This window comes from Pseudorasbora parva, chromosome 1 (genome assembly GCF_024679245.1).
Source record: "Pseudorasbora parva isolate DD20220531a chromosome 1, ASM2467924v1, whole genome shotgun sequence".
In the NCBI taxonomy this organism is placed as follows: domain Eukaryota; kingdom Metazoa; phylum Chordata; class Actinopteri; order Cypriniformes; family Gobionidae; genus Pseudorasbora; species Pseudorasbora parva.
The window spans coordinates 41,631,039-41,653,282 of record NC_090172.1 but is presented as its reverse complement, the minus strand read 5'-3'; the positions used below and the strand labels follow the sequence as shown (position 1 = coordinate 41,653,282).

Below are 22,244 nucleotides of genomic sequence, written 5' to 3'. Positions count from 1 at the left end.
AATAAAACATTGCTGCTATAACGTTGCTGTATTTTTTTGAAGGCAAAATCACTAAAGACAAAATTGCATGTAAGTGAACGTTGATATACTTAGATTCACACTGCCCGCTCTGAGCAGGGTTCGAACTCGGGTCTTTCCGCATGGGAGCCTGACGCTCTAACAATGAGGCTATGTGTTATATATTTTTCCATTGGCCACTAGATGAAGCGACCGATGACGGGAGTTTATCTGCACAGTTCTCATTAACTTGCCTCCGTTACACTGACAGATATATTTCAGAACCACCTGCTATCAAAACAATCTGCCAGATTCAGCAGATGCGGGTGCAGGCCAGATATTATCGCTGGCGGGCCACTTTTGGCCCGCTGGCCGTCAGTTGCCGACCACTGCACTCTGGAGTTAATTTATTTTATTTGTTTTCCTTTACGAAATTGTTTAATGAAGCATTCTATGTATATATGTGTGCTTGGGTTGTTTTAAATGTTTTTAAAAAATAATTAAAATATCAGAGTTGTTTGTGGTGGGGTAAATTAAACGCAATATACGGTGACGTCACAATCGTGTTGCATTGTGGTATATGAAGCTGCCTAAAGTGTACATATGAAGTAGACTCGCTCCCTGTGTCAAAATCGAGGGAGCAATGGTCTGTCCATATAAACTTCCCTTGTCCACTTCACGAAGAGGAACGCACTTCAAAATGGCGGCGGGGATTCCCGCGAGGGGAAGTGCTTAGGGAAGTTCGCAAGTGCATGTCTAGTGGAGTGGAACGCAGCACAGGTCTGCTCTAGTTACCACAGCTGCAGCTACAAACGTTCCTGCTGGATCCTGCAGTCTATCTGGCAACCTCTAGTCAGGGGGGAAGTGGGAGGGGATACACCGCTCTACAGTGATTGCATTACCAGTTTTGGCCACAATCTTAAAGCTTCACCATACCAAGACATTTTGGACAATTTCATGGTTCCGACTTTGTGGGAACAATTTGGGGATGGCCCTTTCTTATTCCAACATGACTGTGCACCAGTGCAGAATGCAAGGTCCATAAAGCAAGGATGAACGAGCTTGACTGGCCTGCACAGAGTCCTGACCTCAACCCGATAGAAAACCTTTGGGATGAATTAGAGCGGAGACTGCGAGCCAGGTTTCTCATCCAAAATCAGTGCCTGACCTCACAAATGTGCTTCTAGAAGAATGGTCAAAAATGACCATAAACGCACTCCTAAACCTTGTGGAAAGCATTCCCAGAGAAGTTGAGGCTATTATGGGTCAACTCCATATTAAACTCTACAGATTATGGGATGTCAGTCAACTTCGTGTAAAGGCAGGCATCCCAAAACCTATAGGCCTAGTGTACATATCTATATACAGTGAGGAAAATAAGCATTTGAACACCCTTCTATTTTGCAAGTTCTCCCACTTGGAAATCATGGAGCGGTCTGAAATTGTCGTCATAGGTGCATGTCCACTGTGAGAGACATAATCTATAATAAAAAATCCAAAAATCACAATATATGATTTTTTTTTAAAACTATTTATTTGTATGATACAGATGCAAATAAGTATTTGAACACCTGTCTATCAGCTAGAATTCTGACCCTCAAAGACCTGTTAGTCTGTCTTTAAAATGTCCACCTCCACTCCATTTATTATCCTAAATGAGATGCACCTGTTTGAGGCGTTAGCTGCATAAAGACACCTGTCCACCCCATACAATCAGAAAGAATCCAACTACTAACATGTCCAAGACCAAAGAGCTGTCCAAAGTCACTAGAGACAGAATTATACACCTCCACAAGGACAGAAAGGGCTACGGGGAAATTGCCATACAGCTTGGTGAAAAAAGGTCCACTGTTGGAGCAATCATTAGAAAATGGAAGAAGCTAAACATGACTGTCAATCTCCCTCGGACTGGGGCTCAATACAAGATCTCACATTGTGGGGTATCAATGATCCTAAGAAAGGTGAGAAATCAGCCCAGAACTACATGGGAGGAGCTGGTCAATGACCTGAAAAGAAATGGGACCACCGTTTCCAAGGTTACTGTTGGTAATACACTAATGTCGTGGTTTGAAATCATGCATGGCACGGAAGGTTCCCCAGCTTAAACCAGCAGATGTCCAGGCCCGTCTTAAGTTTGCCAATGACCATTTGGATGATCTAGAGGAGTCATGGGAGAAAGTCATGTGGTCAGATGAGACCAAAATATAACTTTTTGGTCATAATTCCACTAAACGTGTTTGGAGGACGAAGAATAACGAGTCCCATCCCAAGAACACCATCCCTACTGTGAAGCATGGGGGTGGTATCATCATGCTTTGGGGGTGTATTTCTGCACATGGGACAGGGCGACTGCACTGTATTAAGGAAAGTATGACCAGGGCCATGTATAGATTGGTCGAGGCTGGGTCTTCCAACATGACAATGACCCGAAACACACAGCCAGGATAACCAAGGAGTGGCTCTGTAAGAAGGATATCAAGGTTCTGGCGTGGCCTAGCCAGTTTCCAGACCTAAATCCAATAGAGCATATATGGAGGGAGCTCAAACTCTGTGTTTCTCAGCGACAGGCCAGAAACCTGACTGATCTAGGGAAGATCTGTGTGGAGGAGTGGGCCAAAATCCCCCCTGCAGTGTGTGAAAACCTGGTGAAAAATGACAGGAAACGTTTGACCTCTGTAATTGCAAACAAAGGCTACTGTACCTAATATTAACATTGATTTTCTCAGGTGTTCAAATACTTATTCGCAGCTGTATCATACAAATAAATAGTTTTAAAAAGACATACATTGTGATTTCTGGATTAGATTGTCTCCCACAGTGGACATGCACCTACAGGGACCATTTCAGACCCCTCCATGATTTCAAAGTGAGAGAACTTGCAAAATAGCAGGGGGTTCAAAAACGTATTTTCCTCACTGTATGTGTAGGACACCCTGATGACATGATATATTACACTGTGTCATTATTTATTTAGCAAAAATAAAAGTCAAGATGGAAAAACCATGGGTGCCAAAGTTAGGACAACCTATAATTCAAATGCCTGTAGATCCATTTTTAGCAGCAATAACTTGGAGTAATATTTTTCCTCATGATTTATCAGTCTCTCACATTATCCTGGAGTAATTTTGTTCCACTCTTTACAACATTGCTTCAGTTTGTTGACATTTGTGGGCATTTGTTTATGCACAGCTCTTATCGCAGCATTTTAGTCAGGTTGAGGTCTGGACTTTCACTGGTCCATTGCAACACCTTCATTCTTTTCAGCCATTTTGTTGTAGATCTTTTTCTGTTTCTATAGTCATTCTGTTGTAGATTTTGTTGCTGTGATCTTTGGATCATTGTCCGGCTGCATGACCCAATTTTAGCCAAGCTTTAGCTGTCAAACAGATGGTCTCACATTTGACTCTAGAATACTTTGGTTTGCAGAAGAGTTCATGGTCAACTCAATGACTGGGAGGTGCCCAGGTCCTGTGGCTACAAAACAAGTCCTAAATCATTACCCCCTCCACCAGCATGCTTGACTTTTTGTATGATGCATTTATGCTTGACCCAACCTTTTTTAATTGTGCTGTCATTAACTTCAACATTAAACATGTTAAATGAGCCCTGTAGAGGTGTAGTACTTGGATAGTCTGCAATTGTCTGCGCATTCCACAGTCTGACCTTGGGGTGAATTTACTGGACATCCACTCATAACATTGAGTCTGTTTTGAATGTCTTTTACTTGTTAATTATCTTCCTCATTGTAGAATGATAGACTTCAAATTGTTTTGAAATAGTCTTTGCAGAGTTCAGTGGCAGCAACAATTGCTTCTCTAAGATCATTCGGATGCCTTTCCTCCTTGGCATTGTGTTAACACACACCTGAATGCTCAAGACCAGCAAACAGCCGCCAGAACTCCAGCTTTTAGGTGATCCCACATGCTGGTGATCAGTTAATCAAAGGCAGTTGATTAGCAGTGCATGACGATTACATACCCTCTTAATTCCTGTTAACAGAAAGGTTATCATAACTTTGTCACCCACAGCATTTCCATTTTGGCTTCATTTTTGCTAAATAAATAATGATGATATGGTGTGATGTGTCATGCCTTCTTGTTCATCTGAGGTTTAACTATACATCTTACTTGCACTGTATTTCACAAACACATGCATACATATATATATATATATATATATATATATATATATATATATATATAGCAAATCCTATATGTAAAAATTACATAAAGTGTATATCATATCATACACACAAACACACACACACACACACACACATATATATATATATATATATATATATATATATATATATATATATATATATATATATATATATATATATATATATATATATATATATATATATATATATATATATATATATATATAGCAAATCCCTCTGTTTTTTAATCACATTTGCAGACATAATGCGAGCCATGGCCTTGCCACAGTCCTGGCCGAGAAGAATAATCAAATCACTATCCAGTGAATCACCTATGATCATGCAGTACACGGATTTAATAGTTGCAGTAAAAGGCAAAGCAGGAGGTAAAAAAGAGAGTATAGGCTGGGGTTCCCCAGAAATATAATTTTTCCAACCAAACTGCCACTTCCTTTATATTGTACGTTTTCTCTTTCCTCACAACCATTCCCTCTTACAAAACACACACTCGTGACACAGGCAAACCTCGGCATCAGTCAGAAAAACTGCAGAGCAAATAATAATAATGATAATAATAATAAGTCACTTGGGCATACAAACCCACACACCTATGTGAACAAAAGTCGTGGACATAAACATACTCCTACACACACCTCACACTTAAGTCTCCCTCTAGCCTTAATGTAATGCTTTAGCAACTTTTACCCAACCTGTGCAACAAAAAGGGTGGCAAGAGCCAAGCATCAGACCCTGTAGGCTACTGATTCATTTCAGCTCCACTCAGCTCAATAATTCATTTCACATTATTAAAAAACAAGCCGAATGATATCAAATGTGGGATCAAACTACACTGCTGCATGACACATCTGTCACATCCCTGAGCTAAATCGTAAGCGCAGGATATTGTTTAGATAATACTGTAGTTGTCAGAGAGGGGAAACCAGGTCTAGGTCCCTTGACAAAGGGGGCCCACAAAGGTCCTCTGTGGTAAAGCCTATTCGTATCATCTCGTGTATAAAATTATGATTTTGCTCCTTGTTGGGTGCAATACTACAAAATCGAGTAACAATATACTACACGTCAATACTACACTAATAAAAAGATCATTCACTCTACTTCTGTATATTTATGCCACGTACATTCCTAGGAGCCTGATGTTTTCTAGTCTAAAAATGTCCTGTGTGCATGGGAACGGAACTAACTCTGAATGTGAGTCACAACGACACTGGACATTTAACTAATTCAACAAAACGATTTGATTCACAAGTCAAACTGGGACTGAGGCCAAACCATGTGTCTTGGCGGTGTAATTAAAAGGGGTGGTCCCAGACTACTGCACTTAAAATTACCATCAATACAATGCAAATGAATATCATGTTTCTTTGTTCTTTTTCAAAATCCATAATTCACGTAGATATATCATCACAGGGACTGTTTTTGTGGATTTTAAACCATGTTAAAAACACGCTTTCTTGATACAGGATATAGCGGTGCCAGGTAGCCTACTGTCTTTGGGTGTAACGTTAGACCGCAACTTTTCCATGCCTTTGCCATTTCAGGAACTTCCTATTTTACTTTCAGATCCAACACCGCTTATTTGAATACATGTACTCTTTTAAATACGTTTTTATTTGGTAACCTGACCTGGTGTTTTTTCCCCTCCGTTCTTTGTCTTTGAAGTGTCAGCTGATTTAACGCAGCGGTCACATTCATTTATCTTTTCGTTTACGTTGACAACTCCCCAGAGACTGACCTTCTCGTGATTTTCAACATTGCATAAAAGGTTTACATAACTGTTGAAGCAGTTTCCGTACCTTCAATCTGAGAATCCAGAGTGTTGGACATTTCTATTAAAGTAGCTTCTTTCGTCTTCCCCGTTATCCTCTTCATGTCAAGTTCGTGCGTTTTTTCTCCCACGAGACAATGAAAAAAAATCTGTGAATCAGTCAGTTGGCCTGAGTAAAATGCCGAAGGAGATTTCCGTTTTCAAGCTTTGATGTGTTAGTATGGTCTCGGAGAATGTAGTGGCTAAGCTGTGAATCCCTCGCTCGCTTTCTTCTCCATAACATCACTACAACCGTGGCCAGCCGAGGAGATGTGGTGGTGATGATGATGATGATGTAAAGGGGAGTGGCTTTCCGTAGGCATAGCTGACATAAAATTACTGAAAAGTATTACGGGGTCTCTAATGTCGCATTCTTAATTTCTTATGTGTTCAGTGACATTACTACATTTATTTATTTATTTATTAAATATGTATTTATTTTTAGATGATTCTGTAAACGTATAGGCTACATAGGCTATTTATTATTTTTTCCTGCACAGTTAAGGGCGTTATGCTTCTTATATGCTCGATATTCTACATATCTATTACCTCAATTAATTTTTAATGAAAGCACACTGATCAGATCGCACATGCTTCTATCTTAGAGCATATAACGCCCTCTGCTGGTTATTGGACGGACCGACAGAGTTGGGTGTGTCCCAATCCTTCATAGCGCCCGCTATGTGGACTTCAAATGTAATCAGCCATTCAAAGGTATTCAGATATATTGCGTTCACGCCATGTCGAAATTACCGTAAATAACAGATGCCAACAGGTGACGGTAGCCTACTTGGAGCTGTTCATGTCCACCTGAGACTCGGATTTTCTCTTGCATCAACTGCTAAATAAATCTGTAGTGGTCGCGTGGTTCAGCTGTCACCTGGTACAAGTCGTCGCTCAGAAATGATGAATGCTTTTTATAAATCTAAATAGTTACAGTAATTACGACAATGGAAGCAAGCAGGGCAAACGAAGTAGCCATTATTATATTTGTACATATTAGTTAAATTAACTAATTAAAGTGAAATTAAATCACAACATTCATGTATCAATTTATTTTGTGGTTTCAAGTACGACGAATTGGTAAATTATTAATTAATAGGCTACATAATATAAATATAATATGAACTCACAAATAAATTATATAGGCTACATTCATATTTGAACGTAACACTGTAAACTGAGATTATATTAATTCATACACCCCTTATTTGCATGTTGGGAGCATAGAGGTTGGGAGCTGTAAACACTGATGCGAGAACTAGAACGCTTTCTTGCAGATAAACTACATTACCCACAATGCATCTCTTCGTTGATTATGCGCATTCACGGCTGCTAAAGGTATGCTACTGCTTATGTAGATAACTAGATACGAGTCAAATAACGAAGTAACTTTCAAATTATGGTGGTTATATTTAAATCAGTGTGTGACTGTAAATGGCGTAGGTTCTATGGGCATTTTGAGACATTGTGATTACGTTTATCGGCACAGCTAGGCGGGATAGCTGCGTTAGCTGGCTTAACGTGTGATCAGAGGATAATGTTTTGGTCACTGACATTACATTAATGCAATGGTTTGTTTTTAAAATGCCTACAATTTTGAATTCTTCTTCATCTTCATTTAATAAGTAGACACATACAGATATGCTGATGCTGATTTTCACGGTTTACATAGGAAGAAGAGGACAACTTTAAGACTAAACGCTATGGCCATAACTTTGATCAATACTCTTGAATCAATGATTTTAGCTCAACTGACCAGCTTACAGTCCCTGTGAGTCTTCAATCGCAGTAAGATACCTCCATGCACCCATGCATTTGTTCTAGCTGTATAGCCTAATACAATTTTATTTTCTATGTGATGACTAGTGTCATAACAAAAGCTTAAACATCCACAGCATCATTCACACGATCTGTAAATTAATAAATAAATATGGATTTTAATAATAGAAATGCATCCTTAAGTTTAATCAGATCAAGCTATTATGCCTAATTGTTTTACTGAGTGACGATCTCACTGCTTGTTTCTCATTCTGGTTCTTATAGGTGTCTCAAGAGCCTTTTGGTGAGTGAGTAGTACTTCATATTTGCTTTTCTCTCCATAACTCTTTTATTTGAATTTGTCAAAAATAAAGTTCATTTAGCACTAGTTATGTGCTGTCAGTGCCTTACCTATTTACTTTGTTGCAACTCTTTGAAGAAACTGTCAGGGGATTCTAGTTTCATGCATCACTAATACAAGCATTTCTTCATGTCTTTCTTCTTTAGATTTATCACACAGCATCTCATCATAAATTTCCAACTTCTAATCATATCTCTTGACCTAACCCCAGAGTTGCAGCAGCACAATGAGTGACCCAAACTGCAAAGAAAAGGATGCTCCCAACAGTCTGTCTAATAGAGACACGATTGAACTTCCAGATGATCTCTCCCTGAGTGACTCTGACTCTGATGAGCCCACAGAGCATTTCGGCAGAAAGGTTGAGGACTTGTCATCGTCCTCAGAGGATGAAGGCGAGACTCAGCAGCATGTCCAGTCTGTTCCTCAAGAAAATCCCACCTTCAGACTGATAGGTGGGAGCTCTGGTTTCTGTGACCGGAGTAAGGACATTTTTGCCCAGTTGGATAGTGCTGCAAAGCTCACATCTAAGGACCTAGGTGAAGACAACATTCTTGATGGCATGTTTGCTCGTCCTGCTCCACCGTCACCTCCACAGGCAGCTCAAAGCCAGGAGGCAACCAAAAAACAACCTCCAGGTAAAAAACTCCCAGACTACCTTGCAAACCCAGAGCGCTGGACCCGCTACAGTCTTGAAGATATCGCTGAAACCAGTGATAAAAAGAATAGTCAGGTCGCTCATCAGTACATTCAGGGGCTTCAAGACAGCCGGAGGTCTCAGAAAGCTGTGCTGGAGAATTTCACTCCAACTTTCAACCAGGATCGCAGCAGTGAGAATAAGATTGTGTTCACTAAACCCAAAAGCAAAGATCAAAGCGGGAGCAAACTTGACCATGCTAAGAAGGAAGCAGTTGGTCTTGATCACTTGGATGATCACCACATTTCATTGGGGAATGAAGAGAAAAAAAGAAAGTGGGGGACTGTGAAAGAAGATGAAGACAAAACGGTGTCCGGTGTCGTCTTCAACAGTAGCAAGAAAGTAAATCGCAAGCACTTCCGTAAAACACTGGAAGGTGATGGTGGCACAGAGTGAGCACTTTGAACTTAAATACTTTAAATAGCTTGATGTTTTAATGTTTGTGTACTTAAAACGTAACATTGTTTTGTATAAAGTGGTTTGACCATCCAATTATCTTGGTTTTGATTGTATAATTCATTAAAAAAATTAAAAGCTCTTGCTGTCATACACAGGCTATTTCTCAAAGCATAGCATAACAGAATAACCAACATAGCAATAGATTGATATCCTGTATGCAGTGGTTAGTATAAGAATTTTCTCTGGTCATTTTTATGACCACTTTTCATGAATAAATTTGACTCAGCTGTGTACTTTGAGATCCTATTAAATAAGTGTGCGTTGTCTTATTGATGTTAGTGGAAGTGTTCGCTCAATGTTTTGCATGGTTATGTGATGATTGGTGATGAACAATGTAAATTAGGAGATTAAGTCCAATTCTGGTACAGCAGCACAAAGCTAGAAGAACCATGAAGTTTGAGGACATCTTCTCTCAGCCCAATCCCATTGAACACCATATGGGCCGTTTTCCCCCCTCTGTAGAGCATGTGTGTTTTAGGAAATTATGACAGTTTAAAGTCTTAGGGATTATCTCCAGGTCGTTAAAAAGAAATCAAATGTTCGGTGGTCTGAACATGACAACTTTCTTCTTAGTTTTTTTTTTTTTTTTTTTAATGACCTGACGGTCCTGGTATTACAAAACTATAATTTGCGGGTTTATAAAAGTCATTGAAATTTATAACGTCTGTATAAGTTTGAGTTGTTACACAAAAATATTTATTGGATTAAAAAATATTTTTCGTGAACGCAATCCCTGTTTTGTAGTTATTTTGATAACAATTTTGCCAATAATGTGTTGCCTTCTTGACTGAGGTGCTGTCTTACATTGATTAAATATTTTTCTATAATGTTTCTTACGCACTGAACATCATAAAGACGTGAAACAGTTATGATTCCAAAAAATTTTTGGTGCATTCCAGGAGGTTTGCAGGAAGTATTTGCTGTTCGGCTAATTTCTAATTCTAAATTCTCAAATTCAACACCTCCGAATGACTGTTGGCACTGCAGTAAGTTCTGAGTTTCGATCTGAAGGTATCAATAGTACTGATGTAGCCTAAGTGTATCGAGAGTAAGCAAGCATCAGGCCCGCCCTTCTACAGAAAGATGACGTCTTGCTCTCACCTGTAAAGGTAAGGTCCCGATTATACCGTCGCGCTCGCGGTTGGATGTCATAAATATGAGATGGGAAATGCGGAAGTGTAGGCTGCACTGCTTTCGATCGATCTCTAGTCAGTTTAAATTTTCCTTAAGTTAAAGCTGGTCTTCGGCTATGTAAGGATAAGAAAAGAGAGACTGACGTCGGACTGCCTAAACTGATCTGATTTGGGAACTTTGATCTGAGAATGTTCTTCACTGATCGAGAGGTAGGCTACAGTATTTGAGAGAACGTGTGTGTGTGTGTGTGTCTTCCAGGTTTCGCAGGAGCAGTTTTTACTTATTTTAACTGGTCAGTGTGAGACAGCTCATAAGAAGAGATTTCCCCCCTGGGTATTTAGTTACAGCTGGTTAATAATATTAGTGCAGTTTACCTTATATATATATACATATAATACATTATATATATATATATATATATATATATATATATATATATATATATATATATATATATATATATATATATATATATATATATATATATATAATAGCCTATTTAGTAGGTGGTGGAGTAGTTTTTGTGCTCCACTCACCCTGAACTAAACATTATAACAAACATTCTAATATTACTGTAACTACATATATGGCATACAGAAGAGCAAATTACAGTCACAGTATATCATAACACTGTTTAAATAGTGTTATGATATATGGCATACAGAAGAGCAAATTACAGTCACAGTATATCATAACACTGTTTAAATAGTGTTATGATATATGGCATACAGAAGAGCAAATTACAGTCACAGTAGCCTATATCACAACACTGTTTAAAATATTGTGTAGTATCCTTTTTTTATTTCTCCTTAGTGAATGACATATTAAACTGTGTGTATTAAATTTGTTTCATACGGGTTAAACTGCACTATTTAGGATGGATAAATGTTCTTAGTAAAGGACTAACTATTCAGAAAAACACTCGTCTGACCTGAACATCTTGTTGCTGAGATCTTTCAGGTGTACGTTTCAGAAAAAAGTCTTTGCTGTGAGCGTAAACATGTGAATGTTGATGTACACCTCGTGTTTTACTCAGACAATGCATAATACAAAAAACTTTATTAGGGATTAGCTTTTTTTAGACCCATTATTTACTGATGAATCTGTTTTGGTAGAGTAAAATGATCAGGCACGTGTTCATATTACGTATAATGTGTGCAAATCCGAATGAATAATAGTTCTGTTGTGGTTAAACAGGTTATTTGTCATGAGACCGTGCTGCTTCATTACATGACTTAGACTAGAGCATGTCTATTTTAATTACTATGACTTCAGTTAATTATTATGTGAGGCAGAGGTAAGGAATCATAATCCATGTTCTCAGTGATTCCTTAGTCTTTCTGTCTTTCTAACACCCACAAACACACACTCGGCAAATGTTTGTAGTTCTATAAAATGTTACCCAAAGGCATGTCTTGACCTGCCATCATACCAACAGGAGTAGCTGCTGTTAAAGTGAAAGCCATATGTAGAAAATAAAAGAGAAAGAAAGGTTTTCTGAAAGACTATAAGCTCCATTAAAGTCCTTGTTACACTTGGGTCAAAAAATCTGACCCAACTGATGAAAATCTTTGCTTTTTTATTATTAAAATTACAACTTCATACTATCAACATAACAATGTGAGTGAAAAACTTTCAAAAAACATTTGGATCCTGCTGCATTTGGTCAGTTTGCTTTATATAAAGCAGGTTAGTTATGTATTACTGCCTGGCCAGCTGGCACTGTAGTGGCCTGCATGAAGACAGATTAGACATTTGCCTTTGAATTGAGATAAGGTTTGGCATCACAAATAAATGTCAGTTTGCATTTGAAGAGTGATACTGGGTTGATTTATTGTACACTTTAAGATACTTTAAGTACGTAAGTATTGTATGTCTTATGCTGTCCTCAATATTTGAATGACAGTGGATGAATGTGTCAATCTGAAAGATGGAGTTTTACAATAAATGCACTTAATATTCAAAAACTGTGCATTGGACAGTAAACGTTTAAATATTAAATATACATTAAATATAAATATACGTTAAATATACATATTTATAATTCTCGGTTATTTTTATGTATTGCAGGATGATGTGGCTCTACATGAGCTGGACGATGCAAATGAGGTTTTACTTACACCAGAGGTAGGAAAAGAGACCATGTGTGCTCTGTGCATTTGTAGACCAATTCAATACCACAGTCACATTTCTACCAGAGCACATGTTCAGTTATGATAACTACTCATGCAAAGCACATGATGATGTTATATCTTACCCACACACTATGGTCATAATGTCACATTCACATCATGTCTTGCCTTGCATGACCTAAACTTCTGCAAAAATAATAATAAAAAAAACTCACATACTCAACCAATATCCTCCCACAAAACCAAGACTCAGCAGTAATACAGTCTGACGATTAATTGATATTTAAGTTTCTTTCTGTCTTGGTTATATCTGCATTTGTTTCATTCAGCGTAGCTCTTACCTTCCTCGATTATATGACTATGTGTTGGTGGCTGATAAAGTGGAGGACATGGAGGACCAAACCTTCAAGAAACAGGATGCCTTTATCGGTGAACTGAAAAAGAAGAACATTAAAGTGACTGTATGTTATCAGCGTCGCACACACTAGTATTTTTGTCTTTCATTAAAATGTGACTGTCTTACTCAAGTCCCTGATTTCTGTTGAACAGAGAATTGAACATGCTGGAAAGGTGTTCTTCGGTATCTGTGCACCCGAGGAGATGTTTGCAAAGTACAAATACCTGCTAAAGGTGTCTGATTCCTGTAACTGGAGCGCAGAGCAAAAGTGTGAAACATCTGTGTCACTCTGCACCAGGTGAGGTTCACAGAAAGCATCTTCACACTACTTAAAATTATTTGAAATCCACCACATAATAAATTCTTTTCATAGTTTTTGTAATGAGTTTCTATTCCTTTGTTTCATAGAATCAGGATTGTCCACTTTGTCTTGAACAATACATTTATAGGATCAGGAGGTACATTTTTTTCTCTTCCAGATCTCCCACTCACTTTCCTTATTCCTTTCACTTAATCTTTTGCCCATTGTTGTCTTGACTCATTCTGAACCTGAAACTAAAATCTTACCCTAGTGATCAAGTCGTTTTATGCTCACCAAAATTTATTTGATTTATTAAAATATTGTAAAAAATACATTAAAAGCATTTTGTGAAATATTATTATAATATAATTTCTATTTTAATATATTTTAAAATGTCATGTATTCCTTTGATGGCAAAGCTACATTTTCAGCATCATCTTCAGTGTCACATGATCCTTCAGAAAATCACTAGAAATATGTTGATTTGGCGCTCAAAAACAGTTATTAGAAACAGTGTATATATATTAGAACAGTGTATATTATTATTAAAACATATATATATATATTAGGGCTGTCAAAGGTCTGGTGTGGTTCTGGTGCGCTCACTGGTACACATTACCAATTTTTTATACAAACTGTGCCCTGCTCTGAATTAAATTGCCAGTGTAAAAACTCCCTTTATATTCTTAAAATGAGAGAAATCAGTACTTACTCTTAATTTTTAAGGTTAGGCTTAAGAGACATGAACAATTGCTTAGATAAACATCTATGACCTTTGATACGTCTAGTCTTCATGCTGTATTGATTATTATTGAATAAGTTTGGTTTCACTATTAATAAATTTGCATAAAGCATGCATATTTGTCCATACCCATGTTGATTAGATTATTAAAAACTTAATTTAAACTTAATTTAAGATACATTTACAATTGCTAAAAATGTATGATTAAATTGCGATTAAAAGCGAGTAAACTCATTACAATCATACGATTAATCGCGTTTGTGTTGTAATCGATTGACAGCCCTATATCCTACATATATATATATATATATAACCTTTAAGTTAACAGCAGTGCCTATGCATGTATTAAAATGGTTCAGATGTAAATAACAGACACACCATGTAAAAAAATATATATATATTGAAATAATAAATGTAATATATTCAAATATTGAAATGGACTGATCCTCTGTACACTGTAAAAAAAAAATCTGGTTTTCAATTGAAAATTTTCTATTTAATTCACAGAAATTTAATTTGGCCAACTAAAAAAAGTAGATGTGATCAGTCACTGTTTTTTTACTGTGTAATATTATCACTGTTTCTCTTCTCTATTTGACTCTGTAAGAGAGCCTCGAGGAGCTACTGGGTCAAGGTGCTTTTGAGTCCATCTTCTGTCTGCATGAGGTAAAAGCTCTTATTTGTTAGAGTATATTCATATACTTTTGTAGCCAAGGAAATCATAAAATAAATATCTGAGCGTTTTCATTCTAACTGAACATGTTAAACACTGTTGGCTTGTCACTTCAGAAAAAAGAGCAGAAAAAACTAAGGAAGGAGTGGGCAAGCTGGCTTTCAGTACTGAAGCTTTTTAAACAGCCTGTCACTGATGTCAAGTAAGTTCTACTGGTTTTATCTTGTTCACTGTTCCTTGAAAATCATCTTTTTTTTTAAACATTCTATCTTCACATGTGTCATTTTAAGGGAATATTTTGGGGAGAAAGTGGCTCTGTATTACCTGTGGCTGGGCTGGTATACACGGATGCTCGTCCCTGCAGCTGTAATTGGTATTGTTGTGTTCTTGTATGGCCTTGCCTTCTTCAATACCAGTCCACTTATGTGAGTATATTTAGAGTAAACTAAGGTGTAGAGGTGTAGAGGCAGATGACAGAGCTGATGCAAACAGACTAATCTGATTTGAATTGACTTTCAATTATCTCTAAGTCTTGATGTCTGGGTGTTCTTACAGTCATGAAGTCTGTGACTCCAACACCATCATGTGCCCAAGATGTGACATAAGATGCGACGTGTGGAACCTGTCAGACACCTGTACATATGCCAAGGTCAGTGAATAAACATGTCACTCTTTTATTACAATTGAGCATTTCTGGACACCTTGAATTATTGTTAACTGCGCACTACTGTTCAAAATGTTGGGGTTGAGGATCTCTTATTCTCAACAAGACAGCATTTATTTAATATAAAATACAGTAAAAACAGTAATATTGTGAAATATTCTTACAATTTAATATAACATATTTTTTAAATTGTAATTTATTCCTGTGATGGTTAAGCTGAATGTTCAGCATCATTAGTCCAGTCTTCAGTGTCTCATGATCCTTCAGGAATCATTCTAATGTACTGATGCTCAAGAAACATTTTTATTTAACATTTTATTATTATTATTATTAATGTTAAAAACAGTGTTTTTGTGGAAACATAATGCATTTATCAGGATATTTGGGATGAATAGAATGTTGAAAATAATTTAAAAAACATTTTTTTCTAACATTATGCATTTCTTTCCTTTTACTTTTGATCAGTGTATAAACTGACTTGTAGTGTATATTCAAAATAAATGAGGACTGAATGCCACACTATTGTCTGTCTGTGCTTCTCTGTCATCTTGACTAGTTGTGTTAACAGTAAATGTTTACAAACAGGTGAGTCAACTATTTGACAATGAAGGGACGGTGGCTTTTGCCATGTTCATGGCGATTTGGGGTGAGTTTTTGCCCTTTAGTTAAAGCAAAGTACACATTTCTATGTCATTTGACAAATGCTAAGATACTGTTATTTGTTTGACTAGCAACCCTGTTCTTAGAGGTGTGGAAGAGACATCGATCTCTGTATGTGTCAAAGTGGAAAGTGTTTGACTGGTGCGAGGAAGAGGTAAACTCATTTTCTTCTCATCATTTTTTTTTTGGGGGGGGGGGGGGGGGGCATATTTAATGTGCATCTTCTAATGAAACTGCACGACTATTTGTCCACAGGAAGAATTGATTTTGGAGATTGTAAATAACCCTCAGTGCAAGCCCAAAGAGTTCAGACATTCCTATCTGCGCAGCATCGTGGTGCTTCTGTTGGTCACATTAGTGGTGAGAAACACATTTTCACATTTTATATTTACATATTATATATACACTATATTGGCAAAAGTATTGGGACACCCCCCCCCAAATCATTGAATTCAGGTGTTCGAATCACTTCCATGGTCACAGGTGTGTAAAATCAAGCACCTAGGCATGCAGACTGCTTCTACAAACATTTGTGAAAGAATGGGTTGCTCTCAGGAGCTCAGTGAATTCATTCAAGTGTGGTACTGTGATAGGTTGCGACCTGTCCATTAGGGAAATTTCCATACTACTAAATGTTCCATGGTTATCTGTTAGTGCTATTATAACAAAGTGAAAGCAATTGGGAACAACAGCAACTCAGCCATGAAGTGATAGGCCACATTAAAATACACAGAGCGGGGTCAGCACATGCTGAGGCGCACTGTAGAGTCAATAGCTACATACCTCCAAACTTCATGTGGCCTTCAGATTAGCTCAAGATATATTCATTAGCATTACTATTACTTCAAAAGTTGTCATTATTTAAAAGGATATACACTTATAAGCATATAATACAACTGTATCTTCATTGTTCTCAGCTGGTGGTGATCATTGGTCTGACCCAGGCTCTGGTGATCTGTCGAATTTTAACTGCAATATTGTTGTCCCGAAGCGACTGGCACTTTCTGCGTGATCATGCCACCACAATAGCCATGATGACCGGGGCAGTGCTACACTACATTACTATTCAGGTTATGACTCGGGTAAGAACTAAAAGATAAACTGTCTAATAGGCATAAAACATCTTCTTGTTAAAAAAACAACAACTCTCTAATTAAAATAATTCTTTTCAGGTCAACAAAATTGTGGCCTTCAAACTGTGTGAGTTTGGTGGGTAATAAATGTGTTAATAATAATGATAATTGTTTGCATGAAATCTGTTATGTCAGTAAACAAGTATTTAAAATGTCTCTTGTTTATTTGTAGAGAAGACCCGTTCCTTTGCAGCCACAGAGAAGCGCTTCACAGTGAAGATGTTCACATTTCAGTTCTTTACTCTCTTCTCATCACTATTTTATGTGGCGTTCTTTCTGGGAAGGTAATTGTGTGTGTCTGTGTGAGCATTTACTTATCTAGTTATTTACTCTAATAACAGTCTATTCAAAGTGTCTCCTTATGCTGTGCTTAGGATCAATGGCTATCCAGGAAACTATGTTCGAATTGGAGGGGAATGGAGACTAGAAGAGGTATGATTCATGTAGGAATCATTATACATTACATTTATATTTACAGATGTATGCATTTGTCAGATTCTTGTATCCAAAGCTGAATGGATTCTTCAAATCTAATTGTAAAACTAAATAAGATTTCTCTCTCTGATTTAGTGTCATCCAAGCGGCTGCCTTACAGATCTCTTCATCCAGATGGCTGTTATTCTGGTGCTCAAACAAACAATCAACAACATATTTGAGTTCACAGTGCCGTAAGTATTGTCAAAAATATACCATAAAACCCAATAAAAATCTCCTTTCACTGTTCGCTCTTTTCATTGTTCAAAAAAGCAAGAAAAGCCAGTGCTTATTGGACTACTGTGTTGTTTCTCTGCAGCTGGTTAAAGCTTTGTTTTAGGCGCACAAAAGCTAAGACAATACGAAGAAAGTGTGGTAACTGTTACCGGAAGGCATGTCGAAAGGAGGAGGGTAACTTGTTCCCATGTGACCTCTGCAACCTTCGTAATTGGCTGGATAACTACGACCTGAATGATGTTAATTCTTTCAGCTTGTTTAACGAGTTTTTGGAAATGGGTTTGTATCTCTCTCTGTTACCTGTCATAAACTACATTTTGCAATCTTTCTGACTGATATATTCTGATATATTTGGAATGATGTTTAGTGCAAATAAAATGAGTGTGGCTGTGACGGTAATGTTGCTGCGCAGAAATATGGTACACTAACACATGCTGTTCTCCCCCTTGTCATTAGTTCTTCAGTTCAGTTTCACCACCATCTTTGTAGCTGCATTTCCTCTGGCTCCTTTATTGGCTCTCATCAATAACATATTTGAGATCAGGCTGGATGCCATCAAGATGGTCAGCCTTGAGCGCCGCCTAGTGCCCAAAAAGACAAATGACATTGGTGAATAGCTACTGTATTTGTGTAGTGGTAATGTGTCCGTTATCATCGTGGAGTAAACCATTGCATGGTGTGCCGTGTGTCCTCCTGTGGCAGGTGTGTGGACTGCAATATTAGAAGCTGTTGGGGTGATGGCTGTCATTGCTAATGGCCTAGTGATTGGGATTTCTTCTGACTTCATACCCCGTCTGGTGTATCGATATCATTATGGACCTTGTGCTGTCAGCAACAACACAAACCTGGAGTGAGTATCTGAGCTACAAACCACCAAATGAGCTATTTCCGTCCACCGTTTTCTCTCACAACAACAATATTGGGAAAAAGAGTCCTATCCAAACCGTTTGTTTATTTGTTTTCAAGCATATAATAGTAATTACTACTGTAATAAATGCATTTATTTTGTCTGCTAGCTGTATGACGGGGTATATCAACAACACTCTGGCAACAGCGTTCATGTCTGATAAGAGAGTGCAAAACGACTTCAAGCAATTGATCGGATATAATGTCACGCAATGCAGGTGACAACTTTTATTACCACTAATAAGGATGAGTTTGATTGGTTGGTTCATACGGGCTAATGAGGAAATGTTTCATGTGATGCAGTGTCATTGCACTGAATGTGTATTGTGTGTTCTACAGTTACAAAGACTACCGCAGTGATGAAGACCAGAGTCTCACCTCTCAGTTTTGGCTCATTCTGGCACTCCGCTTTGCCTTTGTTATTCTGTTCGAGGTATAAATGTTATGTTACTTTTTATTTTATTTTTATTCTTAACAATACATTTAGTTAAATATTGTCTGAGATCTTTTGTTCTTCTCTCCGCTCAGCATGTGGTGGTGATGTGCAAATTTATTGCTGCCTGGTTTATACCTGACAATCCCATCAGAGTTAAGAATGACAGGCTAAAGGACAAACTGAGAAGACTGAAAAAGGAACTCCAGTAAGTATTTTCATGCGTCTCTGACATATAACTTCTCACTGCTTTGCATTCATGTTGTAGATTTATATAAAAATATTTAGGAGTATAATTTCAATCCTCACTGTGATGTATATTTACTGTTGATGATTCTCTGACTTTAACAGGGAAGCAAATGCAAACTATGACAGCAGATCTACTGAGGTGTGAACGATGAAAGTTCAAGCCGTGTTCTTTCTTTTGAGAGATTTGAAAACCTTCTGTGTGCAAACAAGATGTGACACAAGGAAGATTTCTGTATATGACTGAGATTATTATCTCACTTGCATCCTCACATCGGACAGATCTCTTCATTTCACTATACATCAGTTTCTTACTGGAGCTTTGCTCTCTTTGCAGTTTACAGTTTTCCCTCAAAATGAGTCATATTTGTTCTGCTTCAGAGGGATACACCATACATATTTTTGGTTGCATTATACATGTATTATATTTCTGAGCAATGAAAGGAAATTTGACTTTTTTTAAAGACAACAATGTGAAAATGCCAAATAGGACAGTTTAATGCCTATTGTTTTATTTAGTGTGAGTGCTTCAAAGAGAAAGTCCTACAACGCTAAAATAATCCATTATTTTTATCGCCAAAAACATTTTATGATTTATGTTCCCTACCCAGGTGAAAAAGTTGCACTATTAAATGCATTAAACATGCATTATAATATATTTCTATTGTACTAAAAAGATACTCAAGTACATTTTTAATGCATTTAATAGTGCAGATTTTTCACCTGGGTATTTATGTGTTTTAATGTTTACTCTTAATAAAAATAAAAAAGTTATATTTGGATTTACAATGAAAAATAGTTTCATGAAGATTTTTACATAAATGTGAAGACCTGAATGTGACGGGAAATATATCAGCAATTGAGCCAATGTGTGTTATGCTCTTTACTATGCTGACCATGGCAAATGTCTTTCTCGGTACATATAAATATATTTTGATATTGTATTTTTGCTAGTGTCCTATTGATGAACTCGTTTTTAAACCAGTGTTTCAGGAATGAAGTAACAGAGTGAAATAAATGTTGAAGGTGAAATAAACTGTCACCCTTTTGTCCTCCACAAGATGTCAGTAGAAATGCAAATCTACACCGCTGAGTAGCTTCAGGCAATGAGTGTTTCTTATTCTGTCAGTTGCTTAAGACTTCTATTGTGTTGCTCAATGGGGTATTCTTAAGCTAATATTTATGTTTTAATAATAATAATAATGTTTATAGTAAATACAATGTGGAGGATTTGTTCTTTCCTTGTTTGCTAGAATCTGAGGGTAATATCTGCTAAAGTCATTCCCAGCCCATTGACACAAAGCTGCATTGTTGGATCTTCCCTTTTTATATATCGTCTAATAATAGCCCTTGAACCCCAGTGGAAAAGTCTATACCAAAATGTATTTAAAATACATTAATTTTATTGTCAAAGTGCTTTATGTGGAGTACTTCTTTATTGCACAATGCACATTTCTTAATATTAGGCCAAAATGTGTTTTAATATCACTATTATTAAGGATAGTATGATCCTACTAATAGTGATATTAGTCTTTAAATCCAAGATATTTAATGCGTAGCTACATAAAGTGTACTTGCAATAGTTCCATTTAAGCACAATCAAATATACTTAAAGGGTTAGTTCACCCCAAAATGAAAATGTTGTCATTAATTACTCACCCTCATGTCGTTCGACACCTGTAAGACGTTCGTTCATCTTCGGAAAACAAATTATAGCTATATTTTTTGAAATCCGATGGCTCAGAAAGGCCTCCATTGGCCACAATGTCACAAAAAATATTCTCGTCGCTTCATAAAATGATTGTAGTGAGATGGGCTTTGTAACGACGTGTTTATGCCTTTTATTGGTCTTGAGAGAATGACATTGTGGAACTTACCCTCATCGAACGACATGAGGGTAAGTAATTAATGACAGAATTTTCATTTTTGGGTAAACTAACCTGCCTTCTAAAAATCTTTAGGTGTCACTACTTCCGGGTTACTAAAGTGCATTAAGTAACCTACAACATTATTTGTTCTATTTGACAAACTTTAAGTTTATCAATATAGTATAAGCACAATTGCAGGGCATTTATATTAAGTACATATACAAACTTATTTGTAGTATACTTGGCATAAAATACATGTATTTCAAATGCAATTTGGTATATTTATTTTTGACTATAGGGAAGGTTAACAGAAATGTTGAATTTTGAGATTAGGCAGCTGTGAATCTTGTTTTAGTAAGAGTGTGTGCATTCACATGTTTTTCTATAAAAAAATTTTTTTAAGAAATGATAGTCTTATTCTGCTTTCACTAAGTGTTGCTGGGCCACATATGGGGAACTGAGTAATTTCATGTGTGCATATTTCTGTGGCTGTGTTGAGCTTTTCCATTCAGCCAAACATACTTGGCTCATACCACGCAAACCAGATATGCATAAAATGTGGAGTGCCTTTGTAATTTGGAAACATTAAAGGTCTTAATCTTCTTTTTTAATTACCATTTTCTCTTGCGGATAAACCGTGTTGGATTTTACATCTATATTTTTAAATATTTGCTTTATCTTTAGTGTTTAGAGAGTAAACAATTAGAACCATTTCTCTAGGCAGAAGATTTCTTAAACATTTTTAAACATTGCCCTCAGTTCATCTCCCTCTCTTCATCCAGTTTGGCCTAAGCTCTTTGTCAGGGTTTTAGAATTCCGTCTTTATATTAAAGAGTGAGCTGTTTTTGGTCAGTGGTTGCTCAAGATGTTCCCATGCACTCAACTAAAGGCCACAGCAATTGTACACTGACCCATAATGCATTCTAACCTTTCAGGCATTAGCCTCAAGAAGCCTACCAAAAAAAAGAAGGAAAAAAAAGAA

General features: G+C 37.0%; 3 protein-coding genes across 10 annotated transcripts in view; 2 read left to right on the top strand and 1 right to left on the bottom strand.

The window, feature by feature from the left end:
• The window catches only part of ano5b (anoctamin 5b), a 45,813-nt gene extending 39,567 nt beyond the window's left edge, over window positions 1-6,246 (bottom strand). For 3 of the 4 annotated variants that reach the window (XM_067440972.1, XM_067440962.1, XM_067440980.1), the window contains exon 1: window positions 5,977-6,245. In XM_067440972.1, coding sequence (XP_067297073.1) covers window positions 5,977-6,052 — 76 coding nt within the window. In that variant the 5' untranslated portion in view covers window positions 6,053-6,245. Of the gene's footprint in view, window positions 1-5,976 lie in introns of all 4 variants that reach the window. The other variant, XM_067440956.1, reaches the window with a different exon arrangement.
• A 962-nt stretch (window positions 6,247-7,208) lies between these two features.
• tssc4 (tumor suppressing subtransferable candidate 4) lies at window positions 7,209-9,992 on the top strand. 4 transcript variants are annotated; one of them, XM_067450929.1, is made up of 4 exons: window positions 7,209-7,328; window positions 7,663-7,761; window positions 8,034-8,052; window positions 8,256-9,992. In XM_067450929.1, exon 4 carries the CDS (start codon window positions 8,336-8,338, stop codon window positions 9,197-9,199), a length of 864 nt encoding a protein of 287 aa, XP_067307030.1. In that variant the 5' UTR covers window positions 7,209-7,328; window positions 7,663-7,761; window positions 8,034-8,052; window positions 8,256-8,335; the 3' UTR covers window positions 9,200-9,992. The 4 variants fall into 4 exon arrangements, with proteins under 4 accessions (XP_067307030.1, XP_067307013.1, XP_067307040.1 ...); XM_067450912.1 differs by having other exon boundaries at window positions 7,216-7,328; window positions 7,663-7,778; XM_067450939.1 differs by lacking the exon at window positions 7,209-7,328 and adding an exon at window positions 7,361-7,561.
• Window positions 9,993-10,418: 426 nt separating this feature from the next.
• On the top strand, window positions 10,419-21,311 carry ano9b (anoctamin 9b). 2 transcript variants are annotated; one of them, XM_067450897.1, is made up of 24 exons: window positions 10,419-10,605; window positions 12,467-12,523; window positions 12,863-12,989; window positions 13,078-13,223; window positions 13,334-13,383; window positions 14,576-14,634; window positions 14,758-14,843; window positions 14,932-15,066; window positions 15,197-15,290; window positions 15,891-15,951; window positions 16,037-16,119; window positions 16,221-16,325; window positions 16,883-17,047; window positions 17,138-17,174; window positions 17,271-17,382; window positions 17,473-17,530; window positions 17,669-17,766; window positions 17,892-18,088; window positions 18,266-18,418; window positions 18,512-18,659; window positions 18,826-18,933; window positions 19,055-19,148; window positions 19,244-19,356; window positions 19,500-21,311. In XM_067450897.1, the coding sequence occupies exons 2-24, from the start codon at window positions 12,468-12,470 to the stop codon at window positions 19,540-19,542; spliced, it is 2,328 nt and encodes a 775-aa protein (XP_067306998.1). In that variant the 5' UTR covers window positions 10,419-10,605; window position 12,467; the 3' UTR covers window positions 19,543-21,311. The 2 variants fall into 2 exon arrangements, with proteins under 2 accessions (XP_067306998.1, XP_067306992.1); XM_067450891.1 differs by having other exon boundaries at window positions 12,858-12,989; window positions 19,500-21,309.
• Window positions 21,312-22,244: the final 933 nt, after the last annotated feature.

Bases quoted from the DNA above. Each gene is read 5' to 3' on its own strand.
- tssc4 (XM_067450929.1), top strand. From the start codon at position 8,336: ATGAGTGACCCAAACTGCAAAGAAAAGGATGCTCCCAACAGTCTGTCT.
- ano9b (XM_067450891.1), top strand. From the start codon at position 10,585: ATGTTCTTCACTGATCGAGAG. The intron at 14,635-14,757 runs GTAAAAGCTCTT...TTGTCACTTCAG, and splicing joins CCATCTTCTGTCTGCATGAG to AAAAAAGAGCAGAAAAAACT. The intron at 16,326-16,882 runs GTGAGAAACACA...CATTGTTCTCAG, and splicing joins TTCTGTTGGTCACATTAGTG to CTGGTGGTGATCATTGGTCT.